Source organism: Fistularia commersonii, chromosome 23, assembly GCF_037954325.1.
Source record: "Fistularia commersonii isolate RoL2024-O1a breed Wild chromosome 23, RoL_Fcom_v1.0, whole genome shotgun sequence".
NCBI classification, from domain to species: domain Eukaryota; kingdom Metazoa; phylum Chordata; class Actinopteri; order Syngnathiformes; family Fistulariidae; genus Fistularia; species Fistularia commersonii.
Genome location: NC_141306.1, coordinates 9,209,826 through 9,226,933, shown reverse-complemented (window position 1 = coordinate 9,226,933; position 17,108 = coordinate 9,209,826). Strand labels below are relative to the sequence as shown.

General features: G+C 49.6%; 1 protein-coding gene across 11 annotated transcripts in view; it reads left to right on the top strand.

Annotated features, from left to right (window-relative positions):
- The window catches only part of nfixb (nuclear factor I/Xb), a 132,374-nt gene that overhangs the window by 82,957 nt on the left and 32,309 nt on the right, over window positions 1–17,108 (top strand). For all 11 annotated transcript variants that reach the window (XM_086170277.1, XM_086170269.1, XM_086170276.1 and 8 more), the window contains 2 exons: window positions 15,718–15,783; window positions 16,869–16,943. In XM_086170277.1, the coding sequence (XP_086026403.1) occupies window positions 15,718–15,783; window positions 16,869–16,943 (141 nt within the window). The remainder of the gene's footprint in view (window positions 1–15,717; window positions 15,784–16,868; window positions 16,944–17,108) is intronic.

Here is a 17,108-nt window from a genome sequence, read left to right as displayed (position 1 = left end):
ATCTGTCTTTGCTAAAGTGTTCTCAGAGGCGTACTCCTCCCTTCTGCGAGTCACACAGAAACAAGAAATGCTGTATTTCCGCCATGGCAACCGCCATGAAAAATGTCTGCACTGTGTAATGGCAGCGCGCGTCGAAAATAATTGGCCGCCGTCCTGATTGGGACGTCTGAGGTGCGAGGACAAGCCGCGCCCGTATGCACGAACGCGGCGTTAAACCGAAGGGTCCGGTTGCAGTCCGTCGGTTCGGCGGGGCGGACGTGCCCCCCCCCCCCCCGACACACGTATGCTCTTCGTCATGTGTTTTCTCAGACTGACAAGAGACAGACAGCGCAGGCGGGGTGACAGCTGAGACCCAGAGCCGGCTCCGGGGAGCAGCCTTGTTATGCAGAACTGAGATTGACTGAAGGCAGAACCACTTGTCACGAGTTAATCCAAGGAATACACAGCCGTGTGTGTGTGTGTGTGGTTCTTTACTCACACACACTCAGTCCTTGGCTCCGCTAACACGTGGTTTACCTTAAGACTCATCAGAGGACTCACAGACGTTGTCGTTTTTCTGCACGATTACCCCGGTTTCGATGTGTTTGCGCCCCGGCTTGTGTTTCGGTGTGTGGTTGCACCTGCTCCTTACCTGAATCCCCCTCCCGAGCTACCTGTGGCCTCAGGAACCCCCCTCCCCGACCCCCAAATCCCACCCCCGATGCACCCCGAGGGCCAAATGGAAAACATCACATCATAATCCGAACCGCCTCCTCCCCTTCAGCTGTCTAACCTCTCTCTATTTTCCTCTCGTCCTCTTATGTCATCTATCTCTTCCTCTCCTCTTTTCTCATCGCCGTCTTCTCCGTTCTCTCCTTTCTGCCCCCCCCCCCTCCTCCTTATCTGTTTTTCATAAAACTCCTGGCTGAGCTAAGCCAGAGATCCCAGAGGCGTAGTGTGAAATGCTAGACATTTCTGAATGGCCGCCAAACAGATGCGTGCTCCTCTGGTCTGCCCCTCCACTCTTGACATCCTCTCCGAGCTCCGGGTGCGTCGCAGCCGCGTCCGCGTGAAACTGGACGTCCTTGACCGCCGGGCCAAATATCTTGCGGATTTTGCGATGAGACGTTTAAAATGGGGGATTTACCACGGGTTAATAGCCGGTTCCGGGTAAAATAAGAAATAAAAAAAGGCGGACCGTATGGGCAAAAAAGGTCAAAACGTCGGGGACGCTACTGCTAATTTCGGTGTTTCTCTGTGGAGGCTCCATGTTTTTGTCTCACAGTCCAAACGTAGATTCATCGGAGAGACTAGACGGCCCAGTTGGGCGAATTTTTGTATGCCTCTTTATTCAAAGAGTCAAGACTTTTATTGTCATTACACTGCGTGCAACGAAAACAACCTTTAAAAGCGGGACGCGGCACAACAATAACACTATAGCGGTATCTCTGGGTTTGGGATATAAGACCAGAAATGTAAAAAGAATAAATAAATATTAATAACAACTAAAAGAATAAATAGATGCATATGTAGAAAAAAAAGGGGAAAATGTGAAATAGAACGAGATGGCTACAGTTAAAGGACAAACTGGAACAGAGAGCAGCAAGTAGAAGCGTCGCTACAGTCGCTATTTGAATGAAAGCAACAGCGCTAGGTAGCGACACGAACGTCAATGAATTTCGAGGCGGTCCTTCTCAGTGCTTTTGTTTTATGAAACGCTTTGAACTGTGACAAATCGTGTTGGAAAAGCATTGTTTTCAACAAAGGCGGCGCAAATTCCAATACCGGTGAGTACGGTACTGTACTGTAAATGCGCTAACTTGTTTTGGGAGTGAACGCAGTTGTCAGAGTGTTGGTTTGTATTCTATTAACAAAGTTTGACTGACTTATCTGACTGTTTTGTTGACATTCCCTTTAGCGCAGCTCCATTTAGTGGATGCAAAACGTAACCCCAGCCACTACTGTGGCTTTAACTATAATGCGGTGCACCATATAGATGATTGTTTTCAAAAAACAGGCCATTCATTGAAGGTGTGCCTTGTAGTCCAGTGCGCCTTATGGTGCGGAAAATACGGTATATGGTGATGGATGGGAGGATAAATGTTTGTGCATCTCTATGGAAGATGTGAATGAGGGGGTGAATGTTCTCCGTCTCTATGTGACTTACGAAATGTGAGTGAAATGTTGTGTCTACATGAGGAGTGAATGAGAGGGTGAATGCTTGTATTTGTCTCTAAACAACGGATACGGTACCGGAGAGCCAAAAGCAATGACGAGAGAATAGCAACACACTCGTACGACATGAAAAGTATAAAATACTTTTCATTAATGTGCTGATTGACCTCACGTGGGACACATGTCGATGCCTCCGGGCCCTAAAATGCCCAGGTCTGCTCTAGACCAGGGTGAATTCTTGCCTCTTTATGACGCGTCTGAATAATTCGCATTTATATGATGATAAATGGTCATGTTTCTATTGCATGTGTGAATGAGAGTAAATGGCGGAGTGCGGAATAAGCTGTACATAAAGAACGACTGAATGAACGAATGGTTTATGAGTACGAACCCCACTCCTCCAGATCTCCCGTCGGATCTTCCCGCCGTCGTCTCCTCAGACGACGTCAGGCGACGAAACGCTCCCCTCGCAGATAACAAGGCCGAGGCGATTGAATATTAGTCAACGGCGCGAGCTTAATCTCCCCGCGCCTCCGATTGAGAGGAAAGACGGTTTTACAGCTTTCATCCGGGTTAATAAGTTAATAGATGGATTGATAGATGGGCAGAATAAATCTCCAATTATCAGCTCGAGTGGAGCCGTAAGCCGTCGGAAAGTGGGCTAATCCCTCGTGTCCGACATGTATGGACGTGCGTTTTGACTCGCCGCCGTTTCATCTGATCCCGCGTGAAAGCGCACGCCGGTGACCTCTAGTGTCCGACGGGGAAGGGTGTTTTTTTTCCCGTCTCGGCCCTCTGGGCCCCGGGGACGTCGATTGAAAGTGTGTGTGTGTGTGTGTGTGTGTGTGTGAAGGGGCATTTATCGGCTCGTATTCTCGCTAGCATGTCGGAGACAGGAAGCCTGGGGCGGTTGCTTACTTACCTTATCTGCCCGAGATAAAGCTAGCTTTGACACAGATAGCGGGGGTGAGGTGGGGAGCGGGGTGGCCCTTTCGCATGGCAGTGTGTGTGTGTGTGTGTGTGTGTGTGCACGTGGAGGCAAACTGCGCCTGGAGTCACTGACACTCGGACCAGGTTCAGCCGGGGACACAGACTGACAAATGCAGCCCGGCGGTGACTCCCAGACAGCTGGTGGTCAAAGGTCGCCTTTCTATCTCTGCCCTCATTTGGCTGATTGTTTTCTCTCAGGCTCATCTGCTACTCCGTCTCTCTCTCTCGCTCTCTTTTTCTTTCTCTCTCTCATTTTCTCCTTCAGCGTCAACTCACAAGAATAAATCTTCATTTCATGCCGCAGGTCTGCAGATCCGGCCGTTCCTTCCCCTAAGAAACACTCGATTTCGCGCCGCTTTCCAGTTGACTTTGGAAAGCCCCTGTCACCCCCCCTCGCCTCCACAACACACACACACTTACACACACCTCCCTCGCTTAACCGGAGCCACCACTTGTACTCGCGCCTCATTTATGCCTCCGGCTCGGGTTCAGTGAAATGTTTTTTCGCTCGTGACAGTGTTATAAAGGCATTATTGAGGCGTTATAAAGGTCTTATAAGCACTTCCGTGTCAACGCCGGGAGGGCGGGGCGTCGCAAAGCTAACGACGCAAACGACGTCGCCCGGGGAGGATGTGCAGTTACACGCGGACATTCATCGCTCCCCTAATTCATTAGGCCAAACGAGCATTTATGCAGTACAGACATTATTTTTACAGGCCGGCTTTATGTGTGTGTGTGGGGTTTTACGGCCCCTCGTAAAAGACGCCCTCCAAGCCCCCCGATAGATTTGGGAGCATTTATTCGCGCTAGTTCACCGACCTAGAATGGGGTTTTCTCGATCGGAGCGACGTGACGTTTTCCCCCAACGATCGCCGTCGCCGCGAGCTTTCTCTGGCTGGAGATATTTAAAAAAAGAATAAATCACTTTCTTGATCCAACGCTCCTTTTTTTTTTTTTTTTATTATTGAACCCCCAAAAGGAGGCCCCGCATGGAAAAGGCCGTGGTTAGAAAATGTAATGCTACATTGCTAAATTTTAAAAATACCACAATACAGATCTAATTAGCTGGGATGCTAATTGTTAGAATTAAAACAATAGCGGGAAGAATGGATCTGACTCGTCCCTGTCAATGCAAGCAGACAAACACACCGCTGTTGCCGTGGCGATAAGGGATGGTTGATAGCTCAGTAGGTCAGTGGCGCCGCGTCGCCTTGTCGTCGTTACGCACGGCAGATTATTTGTTTATGTTGAAAGTAGTAATTACAACGTACTTACAGCGGGATTAGCGGCTGGAGGCTCGCTTACCCATTTTCCCGCAGAGCAGCTAACATGGGGTTTGCGTGTGTGTGTGTGTGTGTGTGTGTGTGTGCGTGCACCAAGGTTTTGGGGAGACCCTTGTGGTTCTGAGGTGCACCAGCGGGGGTGAGCTGTGAGAAGCCATGCAGACAGAAGTTCACAAAAGCATGATCCCCCCCCCCCCACACACACACACACACTCTCTCACACACACACACACACACACACACACACACGTACAGCCATTGTGTGAGTGATGTGGCTGTCAAGGATAGGCACGCATCGCAGCATGCTTGTTTGCTTAAATGGCGGTGTGTGTGAGATTTATTAGCGGGGATACTGTGAGAATAGTCTGCACGTCCGAATTCTTGGCCGCTAGCGAACTGACTGCTACCTCTCTACGTTTAACTTTCAGCTGAGTGTGTGTGTGTGTGTGTGTGTGTGTGTGTGTGTGTGTGTGTGTGTTTGCTTTCTCTCACCTCCCCTGTAGTGCTGGATTTGATTGTGTCTGCCTCCTAGCTGGTGCCCACTATATGCTGCCCCCCGACCCCACCACACACACACACACACACACACACACACTCCTCCTCTGCCAACAAGTCTGTCTTTCTCTCTCATTCCTTCTTTTATTCTCCCTACTCACGTCTTTCTTGGCGAGGCAAAACGTTCCCACAGCTCTCACAATCCCCCCCCAGCCCCCGAGCCCCCCTCCTCTCTCAAACCCCCCCCCGCCCTCTCCTCCCCCCATCTCCCTTTTCTTCCTCTCTCATTCACTTCTCCCTGTCTTTTTTTTATTTTCTTTTTTCTTCCTTGCGTTCACTTTTCTCCTCTTCAACCACGTTTTTATTTTTTTCTTCCTTTCCACCCTCCCCCCTTCCTCTCACCCCTACATTCCCTGGCACAGACTGGCATCACATGATCCCAGTTGCCTCTTCTGCCCAGGCCGGTGCCACACACACACACACACACACACACACACACACAAAGGAATACACTAGCTCGGGAGTAACGCTCAGACCTTCTTTCAATCCCTCCATCTCTTCTCGCGAAACTCAAAATGGAGAAACGACATGTTACGGGCCGGCGTGAAGCATCGGCGTGTCCAATGAGAGCCGCCGAAAGGGTTTGTCGGCAGTGTGTGTGTGTGTGTGTGTGTGTGTGTGTGTGTGTGTTCTCATCTTCCTCCGGACATTTTACCGAAGCCGTCCCTCCACACACACCCCCCTCCACCTCCTCCTTGTTGAGGTATCTCCCGCCCTCCCCAGGAGAGGCCGAGCTCTCCGGCCGCTCACAGGCGACCCCTGCTGGCCGGGCCCAGACGCGACAGCCGGGCGGGTTTGCAATAATATCCCTTTTTTTTTTTTTATTAATTTTTTTTCGGGAAAAATCCTCCTACCTTTCACATCTCTATCTCTTCCAGCATGGATACTCTGTCTGCGAGTGTGTGTGTGTGTGTGTGTGTTTGCATCACAGCTCATCAGCATAGGAGCAGATAAAAGATAAAAGAATCGGGGCAGAGGGAGCAAGGACAGGGAGAGGGGTGCAGGAGGTGGAAAGGGGGGGTTTATACGGGCAACCAGCCAGCTGCCTCCCCATCCTCCCGCCTTCTACCCCCCGCCATGGTGTCTCTCCCATGGTTGATTCCCTTCAGGCCCCTCTCACCCCCTCTCGCCGCCTGGCTCCCCGGCTCTGCGCTGCGTTGGCACAGAGAGGGTGCAGGCGGCGCACAGAAGGCCACGCAGATGGGCAACGGGGCAACGCAGGGGCTGCTTCGCCACACCTGCTCCTCGCTGGCACGGAGCTCCGGCCAGGCACACACACACACACACACACACACACACACTCACGCACACACACATATATACATACACAGATGTGCATCTGATGTGAAAAAAGCAGGGTTTATTGGGCTAACTCGAGCTAGACCCGCTGCAAGCGCGCACGTGCAAACCCTCCCACAGACCGTGGCTTCGCGCACATGTTGACGCTCGTGCACGCGTGCGTGCATAGTCGGGGAACGAAGAGGAACCTCCTCCCACACGCCGCCGCTCAGCCTGTCAGTCACAGATGTTTACACACTTATCTCCAACTGTGCCTCAATATGCGCCATCCAGTCATATTTTTTTTTTTTCTTTGCACCAGCACTCCTATCACGGAAGCGCACGAGACACAATGCACGTAACGTATTTATAGTTTCCCCCTCCCGTGCTTTCGCACATGACGATCGATCATCTTTGCTTTCCGATCACGATGGTTCTGGCGTTGTCACGCGGCCCCGGCCTTAACGTCGGAAGAACGCGGAAGTGGCTGATTTTAACAGGCAAGGGCGCAAAGCGCCAAAAATAGCTTGAGGGAAAATCCATCCCAAAACTACGGTGTCATTCATACCCGGCAACCGTCTCCGTTTGAAAGCACAAACATGCTCCGCGAGACAGTAAATGAGCCGTTTAGGATGGAGGGGGGGGGGGGGGGGGAGACATATCTCTCCCATTACAGCGACAGTGTGTATCTGTGTGTGTGTGGGTGTGTGTTTGGGGGTGCAAATGGGAATCAATAAAGCGGCAAGTTAGAAAACAGTGATGAGTGATGGAAGCCACTGGAACAGCTGCTGGTTTGAATAGCAGGAAAAGTAGCGTAGCCGCTGGGTCAATATTTCCAATCACTTCATTCATTCATTCATCTATACCGCTGGTCCCCAAACTACGGCACGCCTCCGCATTTTTTTTTTTTTTTTTCATTCTGGCCACGTGATCGTGAGTTGTGCGTGCATAGAACGTAACATTCTATTCCACCCTTATCTGAAACTCCTCCCTCAAAAAACAAAAAACCTGGACACACCCCTGTCAAATAACATCATAATGGCGAAAAGATTAGGTAAGAGAAAAATAGATGCAGAACGCAGGGTATTTAACCTGCGGTGGACGAACGATTATTTTTTTGTTCGATTCTTAAAAATATCTTCACAAAGACATCAGTCATTAATAATGTTATTATTTATTTTCTGATTTTTTTTTCCTTTTAAGATCCCAGAAAGGGTTCATTTTTGGTAAGTGTTTACGTTTAGACACCTCTGCGATCGTCACACATTTTGTTACAAACCAGCCCGGCCCCCCGTCAGAGAGGGGAAAAGTTATTTGGCCCTCGCAGGAAAAAGTTTGGGGACTATACGGTTTATCCTAAAATCAGCTGCTATTGGACAGGAGGCGGGTTCACACACGAATCAATTGACAGTAAATGTCATATTGAGACGTGCAACCATCCTCATACAATATCGAGACATCACGCATCGTAAAGTGACATGCAATTATCCACCCTCTCATTCACGTCATACGGAGACAGACAATCACCCCCCCCCCCCCACACACACACACACCATTCACATGTCTCTGGTGTACGTCTTATATTTTTTGGTGTGTGAAAGAAGATGCGTAGAACATGGCGACCCCGCATAGAAAGGCTGCTGGCATTGAACCAGGGACCTTCTTGCTTTTCACATGCCATCCCCTCAGCTCAGCTAAATGCCCAGTCACACACACACACACACACACGTACACACACACCCCCCCCCCCACCCCCCACACACACACCAGCATAAGGTCCAGTTGGAACCGTCAGGTTATTAAAGCTTTGCAGGTAGACCGAGACTCAGCAGGTGGGGGGGGGGGGGGTCTGATCTCAGGGCTTTTTATTATCAATTTTTTATTATTATTAATTTAAGGAAGGAAAGGAAGTGAAAACGGAGTGGTGGGAAGGGAGGAGGGGGAGCTGGGGGGGATTTTTCCTTTTTTTTTTTTTTTTTTTTTTTTCGTTTTTTTGAAATGAAGTCCAGTAAAAGAGCCGAGTGAACATCTGTGTGGGATCGCCGTGGGGATTAGGAGGGTTTGGAACATTTTAAGCGCATTAAAGATTTAAAAAAAAGGTCAGAATGTTTAGCAACACACTGATAAACCTCTTAAGCGAAACCCAATTGGGGGAGGCTGCGCCATTTCTTTATCCAGAGGCGGGTGGAGGAGAGGTGGTGGTGGTGGGGGAGGGGAGGCAGATTGGCGCTCTGAAAGTTTATGTTTATAAGTGAGTTTTCCCGTCACACACTTTCCTGAGCACCTACCTGCACTGCTGGATTATAATCCCAGACGTGCAACCAATCACCAAATACACAATATATAGATATCCAAACATTCACTCTCTCATTCAGTCGTCATTCACGCACGTATTATATAGAGACGAGCAGCCATTCACTCACTCATTCTGTACACGGTATATCTATAATCATGTTTACGCTAAATATTTATTGTCAATACATATCCAAATCCACTGCGGACAGCAAAGTGAGATATTCATTGTACAGGGAAACACGTTTACGCACTGTACATACAATGATAAACACTTTGAATCTTGAATTTACACATCGCATGGATATACAGGACTGTCTCAGAAAATAAGAATATTGTGATAAAGTTCTTTACAGAATATAAAGATTAGATCAATAGACAGATGTAATATAACAGAATGGAATTTATGTATATATATATATATATATATATGCACTGTATAGTGTGTGTGTGTGTGTGTGTTTGCACTAAATGGGATTGCACAAATAGTGATATAAATGATATAAAAAGTATATAAACAGAATCGCTGATATATTAAATCATTAGAAAATTAATGTCAAAATACACAGGACTGTCTCAGAAAAGTAGAATATTGTGATAAAGTTCTTTATAGAATATAAAGATTAGATCAATAGACAGATGTAATGTAACAGAATGGAATTTATGTATTTATATATATATACATATATACATATACATATACATGTATATATGCACTGTATAGTGTGTTTGTGTTTGCACTAAATGGGATTGCACGAATAGTGATATAAATGATATAAAAAGTATATAAACAGAATCAATGATTTATTAAATCATTAGAAAATTTATGTAAAAATATACAGAACTGTCTCAGAAAAGTAGAATATAGTGATAAAGTTCTTTATCTTCTGTAATGCAATAAAAAAACAAAAATGACTTTTTCATGATATTCTAATATTTTGAGATAGGATTTTTTGAGTTTTCCTAAGATGTAAGCCATTATCAGCAATATTAAAATAATAAAAGGCTTGCAATATTTCAGTTGATTTGTAATGAATCCAGAATGTATGACATTTTTGTTTTTGTAATTGCATTACAGAAGAACTTTATCACAATATTCAAATTTTCTGAGACAGTCCTGTATACTACCATTCACTCTCTCATACACGTCATATAGAGAAAAACAACCATTCATTCACACTTCACATAGACGCACAACCATTTCCCCCCTCATTCATATGTCATCTAGAGAAATCCAACCCTCGCCGTCTCTTTCCCCATGCCGGATTATAATCTGTATTCCTGTTTACATGTGACCTCTGAGTGTCCAATCAGCAGAGGCCTGTCACATCTGGGCTCAGACGTGTGAATTTAGCGCCCTCCGGTCGCGGCCGGCGCTGCCTTCCGTACCCACGGGTGGGGGGGTTTCGCGTTGGCATGCCAAGGCGCCGTAACTCATAGGGACGGATGAATGGACAATGAGGGAGAGAAGGAGGAGGAGGAGGAGGAGGAGGCCAGACGGAGACGAAGAGCAGCGAAGAACAGTGGCGAATTTGTCTGAGCCGTCGGAGGTAGAGGCCCCGGCGTTTGACCGCGAGCTGACGTCGGCCCCGGCTATCCTGAGATGACGCTGGGGGTCCGGGGGGGTCGGAGGAGTCGCTCTGTCTTCACCTGCGGCGTGTTTGCACGCGGATGTCGTTATTCTCGCCTCTAGGCTCCCTCGTGCAGGAGACGCATTTTACCTTTTTTGTGTCGGCTCGTGTGTTTGGAGGAAGCAGAACTCAAACGCGGCTCGGCTTCGTCCGGAGAGTGGAAATAAACTTCACCCCCCCCTCCCTTCCCGAGTATCAGTTTTACATTCTTTCACCAGCCGTGAAAAATCCCCTTCAGTTTGAGCATATTAGATTAAAAAGGGCGTGTTTGCTTGTGTGTGTGTGTGTGTTTATGAGGGGGGGGGGGGTGTCTTTGTGCGACGTGCACGGAGCGCTTGATTTTATGTCGGGAGTGTGTCCCCGAATGATCCGCGTCTCGCGGCGTGTGTGTCTTGCAAACACATGGCTTTTGAATGCCTGCGTGTTAGCCTCCAGTTATTAGCCTGAGCGCTAAATGTGGGAGTATATCAGTGACTGTATATTGACTGAGTTGTAAAGCGAACCGCATGTTTGTGTGTATGTGTCTGTGTGAGCGCGTGCGTGTGTGTGTGTGTGTGTGTGTGCATGCGTGCGCGTGTGTGTGTGTGTGTGATTATTGGATAGCTCGCATGTGTCTGTGTGGTGTTATCTCCGCCAGGGCCATGTGCAGGGGGCCACGGGGCAACTGCGGGCACTAGATAAGAGTGCTCATCTGTGCACGCACGTGCATGTATGTATGTGTGTGTGCGTGTGTGTGTGTCTGTGTGTGCGTGTGTGTGTGCATGTTTGCGCGTCTGTGCGCGATTCGCACCCTGTTTACGCTCCGGAGGCATGTGTACCCACGTCGCGCGTGAGCAAATGCGGGCACTTGAACCAACATGTTAATAAATGTGGGTACACACATGCACGTACGTACGCACGCACGGCCTTGTGTGTGTGTGTAATAGGTATGGACATGCACACACAGCCTCCAGGGACGAGAAGCCTGCTGGCAAGGATTTCTCCCTGCTGGTGGTCTATGGAGCGTTAGCAAGAGCAGGGGGGGGATAATGAAAACACACAGCCGCGCCATTGTTCACAGAGAGAGGGGAGCGTTCCGGGTCCTCTCCACGCACCCTCGGCGCCGGGTCACATGACTTGTACAGTCACCTCGTGGCATTCACACACACTCATACACACACACGCACACAATGTACATATTCATGTGAATACTTGTATCGCTGCCAAGCTGCAGCACACACACACATGTACAGAATTCCATTCATTTGTCCATGTTTTTTTTTTTTTTTTTTTTAACATAGTGCACCTGCAAGCATGCGTCCGTGGAGGACGCCGCATCCTTGAGTCATGAAAAAAAAAAAAAAAAAAAAAGCAAACCAGGGTCTCGATGAGGACGTCGGAGTCTGTCTGAACATTTTCCAGCGAAGCATCTTTTATATTGACATCGTAAACAGCGGGCGCAGTGGTTTGTGTGGGAAGGTTCCCCGGGTTTTTCATTATGACGGGGCCGCTTTTCCGTGTGGAGCCTCCATGTGTCACCCAAAAACAGGAGGTTTACGGGAGACCCTAAATTACCCAGATGTGTGAGTGATAGTGAATGCTGGGAATGAGAGGATGAATGTTATATTCTTTTCTGCGATGAATGAAGAAGTGAGTGAATGGTTGTATGTCTGTCTCTGCGCCCCTGCGACCTGGAGTGCACGAATGAACGAATGAATAAATACGTCAGAACGGGGCTGACGTTTGATTAAACTGCGATTCAAGCGGGGCCGCGGAGCCAGAGAGAAGACAAAACAGTCAAAGGATGCTTTGCGTCTGCAAACCCTCCATTCTAGTTTCAAAGGGATGAAGTAGTTCTTCATCAGAGACTCTCCAGGAGTGAGAACCACCTGAATTTGATTCCCTCAAAGCTCACACCAACAAAGCATTCGGCTTCAATTATATAGTGTACGGATACGTGGAAAGGAATTCACTTTGAGTGTTGTTTGGAAAATTTGAAGTTCACGCGTGGCTGTCAATCACAATGTCTCCATTTCAACCCCGGCATAAACCAAGGTCGAAGCCAAGGTCGGCAGATCTTTCCCTGTTATGATGCTCAGCAGTTATAAAACTGTTGCGCAAATTGGGCTAGAAACCTCTCCCCTGTATGAATATTCATTCATTCATTCATTCATTCATTCGTTATCTCTCCGGAGCCTCTCATTGGACGAGAGGGTTCGCCCTGACTCGGTAGCCAGTCTCCCGATTTATCGACTGCTTGGGGGGAAAACACGGCCGCCGTGCCGCTTGAATAAATACCATTTCGGATTATTAGTTTTTGATCTCGTGCACCACCCGGAAGCGGAGCATGTTTAACCCCCACCGGCTTGAAAGTCCTAAAGTAAACAGGTGGTTTAAGAAAAACAGGCTCTGGGCGTTACAGTAAGAGTCAATTTATTTATTCCGACGTTATATATGTTGACGGTCTTATTTATCACGACATCTTTGCACCTCCGCGGAGGTTTATTGACTTTCCCCGATCGCGTCGTCATCGAAACTCATTTCAAAGCGACTTCCGCCACCGTGTTGTTTAAGGAAAAACGAGTTCGGCACGTTTCCGATAACGTGACCGGGGCTGAGCGTAACATCGGTTTATAATCCCGTAACGACCGTCGTTGCCAAGATATATTTAAAATAGACAAAAATAGAACTCCTGGTCTAGCGTTTTATTCTTTTTCTTATTATTGTTGTACTTTAACTAGCTTCCAGGACAAACAGTGACACATGGACCGACGCGCTCCCGACGACCGCTCATCGTTGTGATGGCTCGGTTGTCATGACAACCGGGGGGGGGGGGGGGGGGTGTTGGTCTCTGAGCCGTGCAGGTGCGACAGGCGTCGCTGCCGGTTTCGAGACCACCGACGGAGGCCGCAGGATGGCGTTCACTCGTATCGCGTCCAGGAGATCGTCGGACCCGCAGCCAACGAACCGCCGTTTTATCGCTCCTTCAAGTCCTTCCGAATGGGTCGAACGTCTCGGTTTCATCGCGCCCGTGCGATTCATCACTCCCAACATGTTATTATGGCAGGAAACAGGAACCTCACAGGATTGCAGACAAACATACCCTTAACTTCATATTATTTAAGTCCATTTATCTTTAAGACCGTTGGGATGCTGCATTACAGAAAGTGTATGCTTTACAACCACGTATTTCTGTGTGCCTGTGTGTGTGTGTGTGTGTGTGGAGGGGGGGGGGGGGGGGCGGTGCTGTCAGCTAGCAGGAATGCACGTGTACCGCCAATGCTAAGATGGCTGCCAAGCGCTAAGATGGCTGCCAGGATTCCGCGGAGTGACAGCACGAGAGGAAAAGAGAAGCAGAGGCAGAAAGAGCGAGAGGAGCGGAGGGAGGAAGACGCGAAGACGGACTCTTCCTCCCGCCGAATGAGGGGAATAGCGCGGCGGAAAAACAGAAACCGCCTGTGTGTGTGTGTGTGTGTGTGTGTTTCCCTTCTTTCTGACCCACAGTGATGGAGCGATTACTTCCCTTTCTTTTCGCCCCTCCGCTCTGGGCAGCGGGCTCGCCGGGTGAATAACGCACCCGCTTGCTGGCACGGAAAACGCCGGCGCCACCCGAGATTAGGTCTGGGTGAGGGAAAACGTAGAGATTACTGGTTCTGCGCTGAGAGAGGAGGGGGGGAGAGCGTGCACGTTCCGGTCTCGGTCCGGTATGGCCTTAAAGCTTCGGCTCAGGGAATAATTAGCCCGTGTGCTACGTTAGCTCAACTCAGGAAGGTCGGATTACGAGTCTAAAGAGCTCCCCTGTAATTTCAAATTGAAGTCCTGGCAGGTGTAGCCTAAATAAATCACTCCCGAAACCCGGGTGCGTATTTTCAACGACTACCCGGCCCTTCCGTCGGTCGTCCGGTCGCGGCGCCGCGACGTCAGCGCGCACCTCGGGAAGTCCTCGGAGGACGGAATCAATAAAAGTGTTTCCGTGAGTCCGCGGTCGCAATACAAAGGTGTGCTTGTTTCCAAAGATCGAGCCTCGTCTGCGGAGCGTAGCCGCTCTCATTGCATTGGCCGAGCTTCTTTTCCGCCTTCCGATCAGAGTTCTCCCCTCCAACCGCGCGGTCACCGGGCAGCCTCATGCGCGGCATCTGCATGCAATTAATCGGAAATAATGGATTTCGTAGCGCGGTGAGGCCAACGTCCTGTCAAGTCTGAAAGGCCCATTACACCGTCACAGGCCTATTACTCAGAAATCACTTGTCCACATTTGGGCGTTCATAAGAGAGCCGCGAGACGGACGGGTAGTTTAATGAGGTAAGAAAACGTAGCGATGAAGCTCGCGGCACCTGGAGAACCCCAACAGAAACAATACTATTTCAAATGACTGGTGGAGAAGCAGGGGCACTGTGGGACCTCGCTGACCGGACTCACATCGGCCTACGGCAAACCAAAATCATGTGTTTGCAGTCGAGTCGGATTTTATTTCCGCTGCACCGAAGCTCAACCCGGTTGTCCGAAAGCACCTTCCGCGTATAGCGGGTCTGGACAGCACTTTTTAAGATGATTGGCAGAAACCCCATGAGTGAGCACTTGGCAAGAGCGGCGAGGGAACGGTACCTTTTAGCGGCGCGGTAACCCGAGATCCATCCCAGCTCGATGTGAGTGGCCTTCTGCCTCGACCAGCTGGGATGGAAACAGAGAGAGATTAGCGCATTAGCACTACTGGCTAATAACAGTCGTGCTATTTACCATACGGTAATAGCTAACATGATGCGATAACAGCTTTAATTCCTCAGTTTACCTCAATCTCAACGTCACCATCTCCCATAAGTGTATTTGAACAGGAAGTAGCCATACGAGGAAGACGGCTTTGTTTACATTCTCAGGTCGTACTCGCGGTTTCATTTGTGTGGTATTTTGGAAACATTTTATCCTTCACAGTGGCTCTCAAGCCCAAGTCGGACTCTTTCTACGGTCCTGTGTGGGGTTAGGGGTCTTTGCCGTGGACATGCAAACAGGGGGAGCCGGCTAAACTTCTGCTCGGAAGGGACGTCCCAGAGTTAGCGTAACAAGTTCGTTACGAGCTAAAACAGAGAGTAGAAGAAAAACGAAATCTTCGTCATCCTTTCTCCGATGGAAACACGGCTGTTGAAAACGAGACGCCCTCGTGGAAACATCCATTCACGGGTGTTTTCGGAGGAGACGTGTTTTTCAGCTCGGATGCCTCGGTTGCCATGGCGGGAAATATCGTCAAAAAACGTTGGCCACCAAAGTCAACACAGGACTTCACACAAAAAGATGGAGCGGCGGTGTGGGTGGGCTCATCAGGAAACACCTCAAACAAAAACATCATTCGGTTCAAGGGCTCCTCCGTTGGCGGCGCTCGTACTCGGAGGATGCGATGATCCCTCCGTCGTGGTATTCGGAACAACACAGATGCTTTCACGGCCGTCGAGTCGAGGCAAAATATTTACCCGTTTCCCTTCCCCGTGACTTTTAAGCCCGCGAGTTTCACGCCTCGGCGGATCCGACTGACCGCCCCCTCTTCCTCTTTGTGTCCGTTTCAGAACAATCGGGACAATCAGACAACTCCAACCAGCAAGGAGACACAGACGTCAAGCCGCCGCCGAATGGTAAGTCAACACGCGTGCGACCGCCCCCGACCTTCGCGCGCTCGCGCCGCGCGCCCCCCTTCGGATGCCTGCGCCGATACGCTAAGCGCATGCTAACACCGCATGGGTACACAAACACAGGCCTCTCTGTGTGCGTCCCCGGCATTAGCGGGGTCTATCGGGTTTATTATGGTAAGGAGAGCTGATGGAACTGTAGCGCGGGCGTTGCGCTGGGATTGCGGTGGGCCGCTCATAAATCACACTGACGTTATTGGAAGATGGGAACCACATGGCCGCTGCTGCGCTGAGCACTGACCTCATGCGTTGTCCCCGCTGCGGTTAACCCCAGACGGGGCTGGAGTGAAGGAGGGAGAGTGAAATGGTGAATAGGAGAAATGTGAGGAAGGGGGCCGGGGAGGTTGGGAGAAAATGAGATGTGATTGGGGGTAGAGAGGACAAGAAGATGTTTCAACATCTGCTCACGACCAGGGGCGTCCTGTACGCGCCGCGTCATTTGGACGCAAGCGCGAGCTAATCCGGATCCCACCGGATGTAGACCGATTCAATTCCCGCAGTTCCTCTCAGCGGTCACGTTCCACGATACGTCGCGGCTAATGTGAAAATAGCCGCTCCGTATATAACCGCCGAGGTATTCCTGACCCGGCCTTTTATTTAATGACAAACGCGGTCGAACGGCAGCTGTCGGGTGCAGAGCGGACGTTGGGGGGGGGGGGGGTTAGCATGTTTTTGCACGGTACCCGGCATGCACGCAATGCTCTCCGCTTGTCGTCGCGGGAGTCGCGATCTCCGGTTTTGCGTCGACCTGTCAGACAAGAACAAAAAGTAAATATAAATAAATCATCTATCAACCAAATAGCCGGGCGTATCTTATTAAAAACACATGGTCGCGCTGGACGACGTCAACACGCCGAACCTTTTTTCCACTCTCCCTGCACGTTCGCATGTGTACCGTTATTGTGCGTATGTTTATGCGTAAATGTAACATTTAGCCGGCGTTTGGTGTATGCATCTATTCAAAAGCCTGTCACACACACACACACACACACACGCACAGACACACACCTCTCTGTCTCCTTTTTGCACAGGCCACTTGAGTTTCCAGGACTGCTTTGTGACTTCAGGGGTGTGGAACGTAGCCGAGCTGGTCCGCGTGTCACAGAGTGAGTCACAGCTATATAATCCCACGCCCGCCCACCCCCGGCCCCCCGATCCCCGTCAGGCATTTCTCAACAGATATCATCTGTGGCCCGGCTCCACTCGGTTTCTAACGCCTCTAACATCCCTCATTACACTAATTGTTGTAAATCTTTTCTTGACTCAACACA